The 17103-nt window shown below is 49.0% G+C and overlaps 1 protein-coding gene across 2 annotated transcripts in view; it reads left to right on the plus strand.

The window, feature by feature from the left end:
- SPTB (spectrin beta, erythrocytic) overlaps nucleotides 1-17103 on the plus strand; it is a 143213-nt gene that overhangs the window by 53158 nt on the left and 72952 nt on the right. For both annotated transcript variants that reach the window (XM_017892442.1, XM_017892441.1), the window contains one exon: nucleotides 4391-4589. In XM_017892442.1, the coding sequence (XP_017747931.1) occupies nucleotides 4442-4589 (148 nt within the window). In that variant the 5' untranslated portion in view covers nucleotides 4391-4441. The remainder of the gene's footprint in view (nucleotides 1-4390; nucleotides 4590-17103) is intronic.

Genomic DNA, 17103 nt, shown 5'->3' on the forward strand with positions numbered 1-17103 from the left:
TAAGGTGCCTGTGAATATGCAATGCAATTATGATCAGAGGGAGAGGAAGGATGTTCCTTTTTTGGTGATGGATTGACAGAAAAATTACCAGAGAAGTTTCAGGATTTAATCTCCTGACCGGGTTGCCATAATACCAAATTATGTTAAAAGCAGGTTTGAGGTAGCATAAGGGGGCAGGACAAACTAGAAAACAGGTGAGGGGGTCAAACCTTACAGCTAGAGAGAAAATAACAACAGAGTGGAAGGAGCAATACTGTTTAAGCAAGACAGTGTCCTTGCTATTGCAACAGCCTGCTCCTCAGCCCTGCATTGCCCTGTATTCCCCTGGTTTCCCACTTCGGAGGTAGATCTTTGTGCTTTGTTGCTTCTCACTTTTGTATGACCCAGGGAAGAGGAGAGGATGCTGTTTACTTTGTTATGGGACTAGAGGATGGAGAAAAGAGAAGAGCTGCCTCTTCTGCTTGGGGCTTCGGCGAGGGCTGATATGGGTTCTAGCTTGGGCTCCATCAGCACCCTGCAGGCTGGGAGAGGAGCTGCTACCACCACTTCCTCAGTTCTTAACCAACCCAGGGAGTAACTGGACATAGCATGTAAGGTTGAGGCTCCAAGCCTAGCATCCAACCTCAGAGATGGATGTGAAGAAGGTTGGAGCTGTGGGTTGCATCAGTGATACTGTGAAATGCATTAATAAGTATATGTTCCTTCTGTGAGCTGAGTCCTCTGTGTGATCCCATGAACTTTTCAATGCTGAGCTGTGGGCAAGTCTTCTCGGGTCCCATCCTACTCAAAATATAGCCTGGGGTCAAAGGGTGGCAGAAGGCAGGTAAGGATGACTCTGGACTGTGCATTTAGAGCTGCTAGACTGGCAGGTGGATGGATGGATGGGGCAGGTGGACCTCTCTGGGCACAGAGTCACAGAGACCAGAGAAGACCCACCTATACTTTGACAAGGGGCAGGTGGGTTCAGAGAAGGAATTTTGGGGGACTTGTGAGTGAGTCGGGGAATGAATGAACAAGGAAGTACTTATGCCTTTTTTCCTGGGTTTACTGATGGGCCTGAATTGCAATTTAAGGTCTAATTTTAGCCATGTATTTGTGGTCCTCCGTGACTCATGGAAGGCCACTCTAGATGCGCAGATGACTTATATCCTTGAAAATGAGACCAGATCATCTCATCTCCAAGTTCCTCCCAGGTAGCAATTTAAATGTCATTTCCATGACTCCGCATTTGATTAAGTGTCCCCACCATGAGCCCCAACATATGCTGTTTTTTTTCAGTCATGGTCATCTCTTTATAGCCAGGCCTTTGAAGGGCTGTTGTAACAGTACGGAAAGAGACATGGTGACACTGAGAACGGGTTAAATCTGGTGTTGGACAGGCGTATCTTCATGTTTGCTTTTTGTTAACTATCTGTAGCTTTGCTGTTCTCTTATTTATTTCCTTCCCGCTTCTCACACCTGATTCTCCTAGAGCTTCCCTACCTGCGTGTACTGGCCCATCCCATGACCCCCTTGACTCTGATGGAATGCCATCTGGGCAGGGCCTCGGGTGGGCATGGCAGGCGAAGAGGGGCACAAGGAAAGGGGCCTCACTTTCGTTTCTGAACCATCTTTCCTTGGTGTTTGTTTTCAGGGACCTGACTCTTTCCAAAACAAAAACAAAAACAAAAAACTCCAGCTGTGTATTTAGACACACATATACATCTCTTCCCATTCCTGGCAGAGCTGCTGCCCGGCTGCTGCCTTCTCTGAGCCGTGGCCGCAGGAGGGATGGCATTTTTAAGCAGGATGAATTGTTGTCAAGCCGCCGCTTTTCTGCACCCAGGGCCATCAATCTTGTCTTGAACGCTGGGACTGCTGATCGGCCTGCTCAGGTTCATCTTTCTGGGGCAGACTTATTTATGGAGCCACAGCAAAGGTAATCTCACTCTCCAGCCCCACGGCCCGGGCCTCTCTCGGCCACTCTTAAAAATAGCCTAGGACGAATAGGAGAGCCAGAGTCTGGTTACTTCCTGCACTCAGGGTCTGATCTCACCTCACCTCTTGCGTCTGGCAGCTCAGCCCTTCTCAGGGGCTGCTGGACAGGCTTCTGGCCCTGCAGGAGGTGGTCAGCGTGTCAGTCCCTCTCTGGCTCAGAGACCAAGTCAGTGGTAGTTTCTTAAGGGAAGTAGGGAAAGGCATGGGGCCAGGGGCGGGGGCTGTCTTTCCCAGCTCTCTTTGCCCAGCCAGTTGGGTGCGAAATCTCAGTCCTGGAAGCAGCAAGTCTATCTGCAGAAGAGGACAGGCTGTTCAAAGGGACAAGGATGGCCTTGGGCACAGGCCTGGCATCATGGGGTATCCTGTGTTTAGGGGGATGACTGGTTTTCCCACCTTGCACCTTCCCTTCTCTTGAGTCCTGGCTGGGAAATGCCCTCTGTCCCCATGCACTGTGTCCTTTCCCCACCTGCCCTCCTGAAACCTGTTTGGTCGAGGGGGATAAACTGCACTCCAGTTTGGCCTTTGGTCCCAGCCACAGTCATTCCCCAGATGACCCTGGGGAGGCCTCCTCCTGCAGCAGACCTTGGTTTTTCTCCCAAGGCATTTAGGGTGGGTAATCCTGGCTCCTGTCTTACCTCAAAAGGATGTGGTGGGATGGATTCATCAGGTTGGGGAAAATGCAGTCTAAAGTGAGTCTGTATGTGAAAAATAAGGCTGTAGCCCTGCTGCCATCTCATGCTTGAGCTGGTTAATGTGCTTCAGTGCCTCCGAAAGCGTGTGCCTGGTGGGTGCGCATGTGTGTGCTGGTGTCAGTGTGTTGGATGTGAGCCAGTGTGTGTGCTGTGGGTGCACACAGCCACACAGGGAGTGGTCTCCCTTACAGCTCACTGGCTGTCAACCCCCAACACGGGTCTGCCTCACAGCCTCCCCACCTCCCGCTTTGCTCTCTTGGATGTGAAGGGTCTGGGTCCCCTGCTCTCTTACAGACTTGATCTTGGAGTCCCTTAAGATTCCCAGAAAGAGAAGTGAATGGCAGGTACAGATGAAGAAAGCTAGTATTTTCCTAGGGCCCAGGGCATTGAAGACCGAGCCTGGCCCCCTGGCCCTCTCCTCACTTTTCTCCCTGATCCCACCCCTGCCTTCCCATGACTTCTTACGGTTCCCAAAGCTTGCTGTGTTCTTTCTTACGTTCAGGACTTTACACCTGCTCTTTATTCCCTTTGCTTGGGCTCTTGTCCTTTCCCATCTGTCACTTCATGGGTACCTCCAAGCTTCCTTTAGGAATAAGCTTCAACTTCCCCTCCCTGGCACCAGTCCCCGCCGAGTCCCCACCTAAGCCAGCCATGACATACACCACACCTTCTTGTAGTTGCTTGCTTAATTGTGTGTCTCTGCCACCAGAGTCCAAGCTCTATGGGGACATGACCTTTCCTGTCTTGCTTGCCCCTGCCTAGTACAGTGCCTGCCACCTTGTTGGAGCTTGGTACCTATTTGAATTAATTGTGAATGAATGGATGAGTGAGTAGGAATGATGGATGACGGGTGAGGGAAGACCCAGTGCTCCTGATGTGCTGGTTCATCGCATGGACTCGCAGTGCATGATTCCATTGTCCGTGGGATGCCCTGACTGCCATGCGCTTGATGGGACAGCAGGCTCCTCTGGGTTGCTCAGTCTGTCCTGGGATTCAACAGGAGACCTCATCTGAGCACCTGGTCATGCTCCAAAGAAGCCCTAAAATGCAAGGTCAGCTTTCTGAATACCAGCTGCTGGGAAGGAACTCAGAGGGCTCTCGAAAAGCCTCCAGGAGGAGCGAAGTCCCCCCAGTGCAGCTGCCCTGGGCTGGTGGCATCAGTGGTGGCTTAACTCTCTCATCCATCTCTCCCCATGGTTCCCATTTGGGTCAGACTCAGCCTACTTCCAGCTTCTCCCTTCTCCTGGCCTGTCCCCATCTCCCCCACCAGGTTAGGTCCTGGCCCAGTCTGCAGGGTGAAGGTTGCTTTCCTCAGCTCGTGCCCCGCAGCCTCTGGCTCCCAGGAGAGCTTCCCCTCTCCCGGGGTGCTCCCCACGGCGGGGCGGCCGGTCTGGAGGAAGCAGCCGGCTGCGACTGACATCTCCACCTGCTGGCCGTCCTGACCCTTGCTACATGCAGCTCTCCATCCCCGCCACCGCCGCCGGTACTGTTGCTGCTGCTGCTGCTGCTGCTGCTGCTGCTGCTGCTGCTGCTGCTGCTGCTGCTGCAATATTTTATAACAAACAACCCAGAGACCCGGGTAGGAAGCATGCCCAGGCAGATGACACGGCGTGCTGCTCCCGCCAGGATCTACTCACATTGGATGCTCCGAATAAGTTTCCCCTGAGAAAAAGTCCGAGCGGGTAGAGAGCTAACCCTCTGACTGTGTTGCTGTCCCCCAGGGATCCTTCCATGAAGACTGAGGCAGGCCGAGCTGCTAAGAGCCTGCTGACATGACATCGGCCGCAGAGTTTGAAAATGTGGGTAACCAGCCACCTTACAGCCGGATCAATGCCCGCTGGGACGCCCCAGACGACGAGCTGGACAATGACAACAGCTCAGCCAGGCTCTTTGAGAGGTCCCGGATCAAGGCCTTGGCAGGTACTGTTTGGGGCCACAGGGGTTGGAGGGCATTCTCGCAATCACAAGGTTCACAGCCCTCCCCACCTAGTGTGGATCCTCCATGTGTGTTGGGTGAGCCCTGGCATGGCAGTGATGGAGACATGTTTGCCGGGCTCAGGGAGGTGGGGGTCCCCTTGGGAGGGAGCACAGGCTCTGGCAGCCTTTGCCCGCAAGGGCCTCTGAGAAGCAAGGAGGTGCTGAAGCTGGGACCAGGTGGGACCTGCCCTCTGCCTCTGTCCTGAGTGACCTGTGGCCAAAGTGAGAAGTACAAGAGTCTGGGCAAAGCAGTGTCTGAGGGCTGGACAGCCAGGCGCAGGTACACAGGGCCTCTGGTTAACCCCGATTTCCTGCCTAGGCCTGGAGAGAGGAATTGTCATCCTCTCTGTGGTCCCAAAAGGAGTGATTGGATAGGAAATCGAGAGCAGATAACATCCTCGCCACTGCTTCAGGAAGGATTTTCTTGATGAAACCTTTCATCCTTAAACTGGAATTAGATTTTTGCTTAGCAGGTTCATAATAGATCTTTCTCTCTCTCTCTTTCTCTGTCTCTCTCTGTATGTGTGTGTGTGTGTGAGTGTGTGTGTGTGTTTGTGTGTGTGTGTGTGAATCCCAAGAATCAGACCTCAGCCGGTAGGGGGAGGAGAAGCCATTTCTATTAGAGATTTAAGATATTCTCCAGCCCCACCCTCTCTCTCTCTCTCTCTCTCTCTCTCTCTCTCTCTCTCTCTCTCTCTCTCTCTCGTGTGTGTGTGTGTGTGTGTGTGTGTGACAGAGAGAGAGAGAGAAGATGGGGGTGGAGAATATCTTAAATCTCTAATAGAAATGACTTCTCCTCCCCTGTTGGCTGATATCTGATTCTTGGGATTTTTTTTCCCCAACTCCTGTGAGTATTGCCTCTCTGAACTTGACCCAGGATAACTATATTCCGACCCTAAGCCCTCGGCCAGTAAGAAAGGTGGAGTTGCATGGGGTTGTGTGTGTATGTGTGGGGTCTGGGTTCCTTCCCCTGATCCACCAGTCAGCAGCCCACATTGAACCTATCTCCCTCTCATTGACTATTCCTGTCTTCCACCTCCGAAGAAGACCACAACCTTCCCCATAAACACTGTCTGGAGTGATTCTCCCACTGCCCCATACCTTATGGCCCAAATTGAAGGTTGTAGTAATCCTCTTCCACCCTCCCTCCCTGCACTCAGCTCCCAGATACCACAGTCCCCGGCTGATCTTGAAGCCTGAGCAGGGCCCTGGACCCTCTGGGACCATAATGACCTCACACCTTGGAGTGTCTGGGCTTCTCATCCTGGGAAAGGAATGCTGTGGTGTCTCATTTCCCTTATCATGACAAGGAATCCACCTGGGTCTCACTCTTCACCACTGGTGTCCTTGCTCTTTACAGGAAACTCTCTTTCTTCTTCCTTCATTTCCTTCTCACCCTCCTTGACCCCACAAAATTCTCCCTTGGTTTCCCTTGGGGACAGACCATAGCAGTGTTCCATTGGTTTTGTATGCGTTAATTGAAGCCAACCAAACTTGGAACCATTGGCTTTGTCAGTCTGGTTTTACCTTCTTATATCTCTGTGCCGGCTGGATCTAGCTGCAATGACCCTGGTGATCCAGGTGGAGGGAGAGGGTACCATATTCCATAAAATTTGCCAAAGCAAGGTAAAAGTGGGGACCAGACTTTGTGCAGAGATCCTTTTATCTTTTTTAAGAAACCAAGGTAAATTCTATTTTAATAGTTACTTCTTGTACTCCTACTATGTTTAAAGCTAAACCCCTGGCCAAACGTGAAAGGGGAGAGGGGAGCCACAGATGAATTCAATATAGTGTCTGTCTCTCAGGAGTTCACAATCTATTAGGGAAAATGAACTATGTTCACAATTAATTAGCATGAGAGGAGTTAGAGAAGAACTGTAGGAAGAGCACATAAATTAAACAGCAATGAGAGAGCCAAGGAAGAGATGCAGGGAGAATCAGGGAACAGTTCATGGAGGACGCAGCCTTTGAGCTGGGAACTGAAGGGTGTGTGTGATTCTGGCAGGCAGAAGGGCCCCAGGTTTCTCCAGTTGGCCTGTGTGTGCTGTTGCCAGGTCTGATGAGCTGCTTGGGAAGTTGGTAGAGATACGTTAAAGAGCCAAGCACAAAGCCGGGCATGGTAGCTCATGCCTATAATCCCAGTACTTTGGGATGCTGAGGTAAGTGTATGGCTTGAGACCAGAAGCTCAAGACCAGCCTGGCCGACATGGCGAAACTCCGTCTCTACTAAATTACAAAAAATGAATAAATAAATAACTGGGCGTGGTGGTGCATGCCTGTAATTCCAGCTACTCAAGAAGCTGAGGCACAAGAATCGCTTGAACCTGAGAAGCGGAGGTTGCAGTGAGCCAAGGTCATGCCACTGCACTCCAGCCTGGTGACAGAGCGAGACTCTGTGCTTAGTGGTCAGTCCTAGATTGATCAGGAAAGAGCCTTTGCTGACATTGGCTGTGCCTAGTTGAGCCTACGCCTCACCAGGAGCATGCATCTGACTTACCAGAGAATCTGAATGTCCCCAGGGAGAGGAAACGCCACAGAGTGTAGAATTGTATGCCTGGGCCTTAACGATTCAGAACATCTGGCCAACTAGTAAACATGCAAGTTTGAGGTCCTTTCAAGATTTTCAAAAAATGAACAACCTAAGTGGTCACTGGCTTCCTTCTCCTGAGAGTCCACTCTAGGTGATCTGGGCTTGAGCTAAAGCTTTGGAAAGGTCTAAATAGAGTGGCAGATATGCTCATTCTGCTGGGTAGGCAAAATGGAGAAAGGGAGCATGTCAGCCTTCCTAGTCTCAAAGTCTTGACTTTTTTTCCCTTTAGTACTGTCACTGGGGCCACCTTAACAGCTTAGGCAGGGGTCAGTCTTTCAAAAAAAACATTAGGGGCCGGGCGCGGTGGCTCACGCCTGTAATCCCAGCACTTTGGGAGGCCAAGACGGGTGGATCACGAGGTCAGGAGATCGAGACCATCCTGACTAACACGGTGAAACCCTGTCTCTACTAAAATACAAAATTAGCCGGGCGTGGTGGCGGGCATCTGTAGTCCCAGCTACACAGGAGGCTGAGGCAGGAGAATGGCGTGAACCCGGGAGGCGGAGCTTGCAGTGAGTGGAGATCGCGCCACTGCACTCCAGCCTGGGCGACAGAGTGAGACTCCGTCTCAAAAAAAAAAAGAAGAAACATTAGGGAGCTCTCAGCCACTCTCCCACTTACAGGAATATTAAGGCAAGGAGGGAATTCAGCCCTGAGTTGCTTAGAAGATAGCAGTGACCTGCTTCATAGGTATATGTGGTAAAGTAGGGGAAATTGGCCTGGCATCCTCTTCAGAAATGGAAGGTCCTGGGGTGAGGAGGAACATGTCACAAGATCCAGATTCAAGTCTTGATTCCGCCTTTAATGCCACTGCAGTGGAGGATCACTGACTCCTTTTCCATTTTTATAAAATAGGGATGATAGTATTTTCTCAAGGTTGTTGTGAAGAGCAAATAAGATAAAGTTTATGAAAGTTTTTATTAATAATAAAATGCTAGGTGAATGTTAGATAATGTTAGTACTAAGAAAATTCCCCATAGGTGTTTTCTGTCCTTTCTCTTTTCCCAACTTCAGACATTCAAGATCATGAGCTTGGTCTTTTTCCTTGCCTGTTGTACCTTGGCCTGTTCTGGGACCTGTTTCTTCCTTCTTAACCCCCACCCTCCTTTGCCTCAGAAGTCTGAGTTGGAAGAAAAAGCCAGGGACCAAGGAAATCAGGCTAATGTTTGTGCTTGGAGCCCTGGGCTCTTTCCCCTTCCCCCAGACCTGATGCCCATGAGATGAAGCCCCATGCCGTGCAGGTCTCTCTCTCCATAAGACTATCCAGTCCATGACCCTGGCTGTGTCTCTGCCATCTGACTGGGTGACATGGAAGGCCCAAGAAACCGAAGGATGATGGTCTCGTCAAATGCTTTTCCAGAGGAGACAGTTTCTCTAGGCCCATCTCCATTTAATGACCTATGGTTGGAAGACCTGAATTTGGGTGACTGGATGTGCTCTTTTCTGCCTCTTAAGTAAAATTCCTCTCAACTCCAAAGGAAATACTCCCTATTCTGCCTTTCATACCACTCCCAGGTCTTCCTTCCTGGACCTAAAGAAACAAGCCATCTGGCTAATCTGTCCTAGTACGTAAAAACCTGACCTCTCTCCACAATGAATGACTTTCTGTATGAAACTGGGAGTCGGCCTAACTAAAGTGAAAAGGAAGATGGGTAGGAAAATGTTGCAAAAGGCTCCTGTAAGGGGGTGGATTTGACCTTGGCAATGCCAAGGGGAGGGCTGGGATCCCAGCAGGAACATTTGCCCTGTAGCTCCCTGAGCAGATTTTAGCTTTTTAATGTCAGTCTCTAAACTGGCCGCCTGTCATGAGGTTAAGTAGCAGATAGCCCTGAGGCTTCTTCCTGGGCTGGAGACCATGCTTCTCTCTTTCAATGACTGCCTCTGGCACCTTCCTACTTTCTAGGCCTGTTTTGAGGGATTACAGGAAGAGCAGCAACTGAAAAGCCCAAGTTCCTATCCTTCCAAAAGGTTCCAGCCTTCATGTTTCAATAGAAAGGCTCCCCCCATCTCCTAGAGTCCCCCTAATTGTCACACAGCCCCATTTCTTCTCCTTCCCCTTTTCATACTGGGAGCTACCAGATGAGCATTCGTGGCTGTCTGGATGAAGAATGAAGCACTGCAGGCTGCAGGGAACTTACCAGTCAGAATGCCCGCCCTCTGTCTCCCTCTCCTCACCCCAGAGGAGGCGTCTGCCTGCCTGCACACTCCTCCCCTCCCTGGCACCTGGGTACAGACTCCAGTGACTCTAGTGAGGACACTGCCTCAGGGTAGATATGGCCCAGCTGGGAGAGCAGGGAGTGGAGGAACCCCGTGGAAAGATGCCCCAAAAAGAGAAGACCTGTGCATGAGCCTCACTCCCCTTTTCTCTCTTTCCTCCCCTCCCTCCTTCCACTCCCCTGCCTTACCCATGCACACAGCTTGGCCTCCGGCATCCTGTGTGCCGCCTGCTGCGTGATTTACAGCTTCTCGGCTCAGAGAGGCATCTTGGAGGCATCTTGCAGTGCAGGGAGCAGTCCAGAGCCTCCTGCAAAGAGCCTGTGGGAGACGCAGCCTTCATGTTCTTTCTCAGTCTTCCTCCTGTTCTTTGGCCCATGGAGCAATCACCAAAGGATAGACTACACAAGGCCTTTCATTTTAAAACCAGGTATATAGAGATCTATGTTGCCCATTCAGGTTTTGCCTTTACATTCAAATCCAAGTGATGCGGCAAGCTAGAGATGACCTTCCTTCCTGCATTGTCTCTTTGTAGCCTTCTTCCTGGAAGAGAGATGAGGTTGAGGGGTGAGGTTGGTTGAGGACAATTCCGAGACTGCTGCGGGGCAGCAGATGCACTACAGCCTGTGTGTCTGCACTCTGAAGCACATAGTTGCTGCCACTTTGAACCTTAACTGTCTTCTGGACCCACTGCGTGCAGGCCCCAAGGCTAAGTTCTGTGGCTGCAGACATTCCTCAGATGCTCCTGCTCCCCGCCCACCTCCTTGGCTGCCAAGAACTCCCCAGGGAGGGTGGTAGAGGCCTTTTCCTGACTCTGCTGCTGAAAGGGCCTGAGAGTGTCCTCCGGACATGTTTGACCTCTCTCTCAGACCCCTTTCCCCTTGTGTACAGGAGGATGCTGATCTCAGGTGCCCCAGTTGCCTAGGAGGGCTTTGTGTCCAGAGGGCGAGTGATTTCTCAGGGAGCAGGGCCTCACCGCCCTGGATAGGTATCAGTAGCTTCTCTGTTAAGTTGACAGATTCAGGTGCAGCTGCTGGAGAGCAAGGCGCCAGTTGTCCATGGTTCCCCCATGTCTGTCTCCAGGTACCTGTAACCAACAAAGATGGTGGTGTCATTAATGGGAGGTTTGTAATGTTTTCTTCTTCTCAGATTTCAAAACATAAAATGGAGTTTTATTTAGAGACTACATATTGGGAAAATATACTATCCACAGAAATAGCTATCATTGTCGGCAACCATTTTAATGTCAGAGGGAAAAAATTGGATCCGCAGCTTTCTCTGGGAGGTCAGCCATGGTGAGATTGTCCCCCTGCCCCCAGGCAGGACACAGTGTAGATAAACCTGCCAGTTACCTGTGCAGATAAACCTGCAAGAGATGTTAGCTTGCCACCTGCACTGTGTGGCCCAGGGCAGGTTTCCCCTGCCCAGGACATAAAACCTTCCATTGTCCCCTTACCACTCTTGATAAAAGCTGTACTTCCTCTCTCAGAACTCTTTACAGAACCAAGGCTGCTTGCCTTCTATGGGTGACTGCTATCTATCATTGTAAAGATGCTTTATCAAATATTAATACGCTGAGGTTAATAATAAGACTGTGTTCTCTCCCTGGGCAGTGCAGTCTGAGTGAAGCATGTTAATAGCCTCCTCCATCTTTGGGACATTTCTGTGGGATTTGTTCCCAAGGGCAAGCTCTGACCCCAGGCCTTGACTGTGTTTATGGCTCTCAGGAGCAGCCAGCACCCATTCTCCCTGCCCCATGTGTCCCCCACATGCTGCTTGGCTGAGGAGGAGGTGCCAAGGGTGTTGTTTTCAGAGCATCTGTAGCAATTTTCCATTTTCCCTTTATAACATGTCACTGAGAGAGACTGACAAGGAGGCTAGTAGCAGCTGAGTCTCTGTGAGCATTTTACCTCCAAACCCTTTGGCCTTCAGACTCGGGAAAGTAGATCAACCAGAGAGTCTCATTTTACAGTCTAGTGAGACAGAGGTAGATCAAATAATCCCACACGTGTCTATATGCATAGACACATGTGCACTGCAAATTATGACAAATGCTATGAAGATTTGCTGGGAACTGTAAAGTTTGTAACATAAACTGCAGCTCAGTTCAGGGGATAAGCGTGTTTGAGTCAGAGCACAGGGTCGGTGGTGTTGATAGGAGGGCAGGCAGGGGCCACCTCACAGGCTTCATAGGCCACCAACATTGCCAAGGTCCTGGGCAGGAAGCAGAGGAAAACTCAAAAGGGGTGGCTGTGGAGTTTAAGGAGGGAATTCTTTGCAAAACAGTGGCGAGGTTGAAGCGTCCAAGAGAGGGAGCATTAGCTGTGGGCTGCAGGACAGGAGCTGAGTCTTCAGTAGAGGGTGGAGGGTAGGAGTTGCTGCCAGCCCATCAAAGTACTTTCAGCAGGAAAATGACATGGTTAGATTTGGGTTTTTAGGGCTCTCTCTGACTACTAAGGATCACCCTCTGTAGGGAGAACAGGTTGTGGGGAGGCTGTGCAGAAGTCCGGTAAAAAGAAGATGCTGTTTGAGTTAGCTTGTTACCCATAGGTGAGGAGAAAATGGTCTACCTGGCAATATCACTCTTCTGTCCTCCTGCCTCTATCATTAGGGGACCTTGATCAAGTCACTCTTCTGCTCCTCGGGGCCTCTTTATCCTCACCTATAACACCAGGGGCTTGAACTAGATGATGCCCAATGCCCTTCTAGCTCTGACAGTTTGAGGAGAAGCCACCTATGGAGTGGTGTTGACAATGTGCCTCTTTACCCTGAACCATGTAGCTTTGGTTCCTGGCTTGGGGAAGGGAACTGATCCTTTTCAGCAAATTGGTGCTTCTCCAGAAACTCTCTGTTCACTAAAGGCATCAACTAGGCTGAGGCCAAGTCCTGGACTGTCTTGACTTTTGCAGCCCCGTGTTCTCAGAGAGTGTAATCTCTCTCTGCAGCCACTACCTGCATGCAAGACAACCATGCCTGATATTTGTGCAGCTGCTTCATGTTCTAGCTGCTTTTGTTCAGGTCATCTCCATGACCCTTCACCCACTCTGTGAAGTGGGCAGGGTATAGCTGTTGTCATCTCCCTAGAGATGAGGAAGGTCGCAATGCCAGGAAGTGGTTAGGACAGGACTAGGATCCCAGGGCTTTAAAGTCATCACAGCGCTGCTTGGGCTGCAGCCCTCGGACCCTATTGAATGTTCTTCATTCTTACCTTTTGTGCTCCTTTGCGCCCCCCGCCCCAGAGATGCCCCTTCCCATTTTTCCTTCCAACACCAGCCTTTTGAGCCTCCTGCCTCCTGCCTCTCCCCTGTCCAGTCTCATTTACACAGGACAGTTAGAGTCTTTGTCCTCCAGCACACTTTCGGGAGGTGCTGCTTTACTTAGGAACCTCTGGGCTGTTATGTACCTGGACTATAATGTTCACATTCCCTAGACTGTCCTGCAGCTGCCTTGCTCTGGATAAATTCACTGCTTCTCACCCCCACTCCCAAAACCTGCATACATGTACACACATGCACACACACACATAGGCACTTGCCCGTTGCCACCTGAGGGGCTTTGAATATGACCTCCTTTTTCTTCCCTGCCATTCTAAAACCATTATCATCTTCAAACTCCAGATGAAAACTAGCCTTCTTCAAAAATAAAAAAACTTTTTGATTTAAACTGGTCTACGATAACTTGTTTTCTTTTGCAATAATATATAAAGATCATATTTTATGTAAAAATGCAATAGGAGCTGGACACAGTGGCTCATGCCTGTAATCCCAGCATTTTGAGAGGCCCAGCAGGGAGGCCAGGAGCACCAGACCAGCCTGGCCAACATGGTGAAACCCTTTCTCTACTAAAACTACAAAAAATTAGCTGGGTGTGGTGGCACATGCCTGCGATCCCAGCTACTCGGGAGGCTGAGGCACAAGATTTGCTTGAACCCAGGAGGCGGAGGTTACAGTGAGCTGAGATTGCGCCACTGCACTCCAGCCAGAGCAACAGAGGGAGACTCCACCTCAAAAACATAAATAAACAAATAAAAAGCAATAAGATATTTACTTTGGTATCTTTTAACATTTTATTAACAATAATATATATTTAATATAGAAAATATGAGAAAAACAGATAAAGAAAAGCAGAGATTTTGTTAATGTCTCATATAGACATTTTAATTTCTACAGATGTATGACCGTATAGGTCTGTGTATATATTGTTATCTATAATATTATAATCTTAGACCCTCTTTCATGTAGCAATATGCTATGAGTATCTTTTCATGTCAGCAAACATGCAAATTATTTTAATGGCTATATTGTTGCCCTTTGAATTACTATACCCCAAGCTCAGCCTCCCAAGTAGCTGGGACTATAGGCGTGCACTACTGCACCCGGCTTCTGACCACTTTAAAATCAGTCTTATGGGCTTTATTCTTGCATTTGCATCTTAAGATATGTAGTAAGCATCCTAAACTTCCATCTTAGAATCACCCCTAGCTATGTCGCAAATCCTTAAGGGTTAGGGAAATAGCTGTTCACAAAACCAGTGTGATGAAAGTTGGTTGAAAGGAAAATTCCTCTCCAAACTGGTTAAACAGAAACAGTAGAATCTGTGTCATCATCATTTATGATGTGTCCCTGAGAGTCTGCCCCATGCTAGGCTTTATTGTGGATTGGCATCTGTGTCATTGAGGTTCGCCACAAGTTCATGGCTGTTAAAGTATGGCTCACTTGGCCGGGCATGGTGGCTCATGCCTATAATCCAGGCACTTTGGGAGGCCAAGGCAGGCGGATCACCTGAGGTCAAGAGTTTGAGAACAGCCTGGCCAACATGGTGAAACCTGGTCTATACTAAAAATACAAAAAAAAAAAAAAAAAAAATGTAGCTGGGTGTGGTGGTGCGTGCCTGTAGTCCCAGCTACTTGGGGAGGCTGAGGCAGGAGAATCACTTGAACCCAGGAGACGGAGGTTGCAGTGAACCAAGATCGCGCCCCTGCCCTCCGGCCTGGGTGACAGAGGGAGACTCCATCTCAAAAAACAAACCAACAAACAAAAACAACAACGGCGAAACAAAGCATGGCTCACTCTGGTTCCCTAAGCTCTTGGCTTCTTGGCATGAGAAGGAGAGAAATCACAAGTTGTGAACCTGCAAAGGGCTCAGCATGAAATGACTGTTTTCAGAAGACTCGTGGTCCATGGGCCTCCCTTGGTGCCTTTGCTCCTACCTGTCTTTCTGACCTCCTAGTTTTACCTGTAGCTTAAGGCTGTGAGTGACTGAAAATGCAGACTTCCGCGAGATAGAAACTTTTTTGACTTTTCATCTATTAGTCCTCAGGGTTTATGAACTTTATATCCTATTTTTCTTTATGGCATCTGTTGTTTCATATTATAAAAGCAATGTATGCCCATTACAAATATTTTAGAAAACACAGAAAAGAAAAAAAAAGTTACCCAGCATTAGGACATAGGTTTGAAAATCTTAATTTTCCTCCAAAATACATTATAATATCCTTTCCTGTCATTGAAATTTCTTTAACAACCTTAATAGTATCCTCATTAATATACCAAAATATTAAATTATCCCTTGTTTTTGATTATTTAGGTTGCTATTTTCTATTCTTGAAAGCAAATTTTGGCCGGGCGCGGTGGCTCAAGCCTGTAATCCCAGCACTTTGGGAGGCTGAGATGGGCAGATCACGAGGTCAGGAGATCGAAACCATCCTGGCTAACACGGTGAAACTCTGTCTCTACTAAAAAAAATACACAAAACTAGCAGGGCGAGGTGGCAGGCGCCTGTAGTCCCAGCTACTCGGGAGGCTGAGGCAGGAGAATGGCTTAAACCTGGGAGGTGGAGCTTGCAGTGAGCTGAGATCCGGCCACTGCACTCCAGCCTGTGTGACGCAGCAAGACTCCGTTTCAAAAAAAAAAAAGAAAGCAAATTTTTTTTAACAGAAAAAGGAGGGATAGGCACAAAACCCTCAAGGAATGTAATAGAAAGCCACTGAAGCGATAAATAGATGGACCCAGAAATGGGAGATGAAGCTTCCAAAGATAAGATACTTCGACTTTACCGTGTGGTTTAAGGACGGCTCCTATTTTTAAAACAACCCCACTAGGGACTTTTGATGGTGAAGTTCCCAGATGCCCGTGACGTCAGGGGGTGAAGCAGGTCCTGGAGTGGGTGGGGCTGGCGGCTGGTGTGCTGCTAACCAAGAAGGGAGGAGGGAGGACCCACGGGAAGCCTGGCGAAGGAGTAACACAAGAAACAGACTGAGCTGTGACCCTGTGGGGAGACATTTATGCTTTAAACCCCCGTGGGGAGTATTCAGAGGGCAGAACCTCAGGCAGTAGCTGTGTGGGGGTCGGGGAGGCAGAGCGTTCCTTGCTCCTTACAGACCTCACTTCCCTCTTGTATCCAGGGGCCAGTGCTTCTCCTTACAGACCTCACTTCCCTCTTGCATCCAGGGGCCAGTGCTTCTCCTTACAGACCTCACTTCCCTCTTGCATCCAGGGGCCAGTGCTTCTGCCAACCGCCTTGCTCTCTGCTTTTCACTTCTCTTATGGGCTCAGGTGGTTAAGGATGCTTATGATTTTGGCCTGGTGAAAAATCGCTAAGGCAGGAAAGCACACAAAAGGAATGAGGCTATCTTGGAAAAAGGAACAAAAGAAAACATGTGAGTATTTTCTTTAGGCTGGGCGCGGTGGCTCATGCCTGTAATCGCAGCACCTTGGGAGGCCAAGGCGGGCAGATCACCTGAGGTCAGGAGTTTGAGACCAGCCTGGCCAACATGGTGAAACGCTGTCTCTACTAAAAATACAAAAATTAGCTGGGCATGTTGGCACACGCCTGTAATCCCAGCTACTCGGGAGGCTGAGACAGGAGAATCACTTAAACCCAGGAGGTGGAGGTTGCAGTGAGCTGACATGGTGCCATTGCACTCCAGCCTGGGTGACACAGCGAGACTTTGTCTCAAAGAAAAAAAAAGGAAAAGGAAAATATACCTATTTCTGTTTTGAAGAAGTAATATATACACCCAGTAAGTAAAACCCAAAAGCTATAAAAGGGCAAATAACAAGTTTTACTCCCATCTCAGTCCCCCAGACATCCAGTTCTTTTCCCACAACCTCTGTTAATCATTTCTTGTGTATCTTTCCAGGAATATTTTATGCATATATAAGCACATGGTCTATATTGTTTTTCCCCAGCTGTAGTTTTGTTTTTTGTTTTTTTACTGTATACTGTTCTATGTTTCTCACCCAATGTATCTTGATGATTGTTTTATATTAGTATATAAGCAGCCTCCACATTCTTTTTTTTTTTTTTTGAGACAGAGTCTCACTCTGTCGCCCAAGCTGGAGCGCAGTGGCACGATCTCGGCTCACCGCAACCTCCGCCTCACAGGTTCAAGTGATTTTCCTGCCTCAGCCTCCTGAGTAGCTGGGATTACAGGCACGTGCTACCACACCTGGCTAATTTTTGTATTTTTAGTAGAGAGGGAGTTTCACCATGTTGGTCAGGCTGGTCTGAAACTCCTGATTTCGTGATCTGCCCACCTCAGCCTTCCAAAGTGCTGGGATTACAAGCGTGAGCCACTACGCCTGGCTTATTTTTTTAATTAAAAAAATTTATCAAAAGATTTTAAAATTTAAAAATGCAATGAATTTCCAA

The sequence above is a fragment of the Rhinopithecus bieti genome, unplaced genomic scaffold (genome assembly GCF_001698545.2).
Source record: "Rhinopithecus bieti isolate Rb0 unplaced genomic scaffold, ASM169854v2 scaffold_20892, whole genome shotgun sequence".
Lineage (NCBI taxonomy): Eukaryota > Metazoa > Chordata > Mammalia > Primates > Cercopithecidae > Rhinopithecus > Rhinopithecus bieti.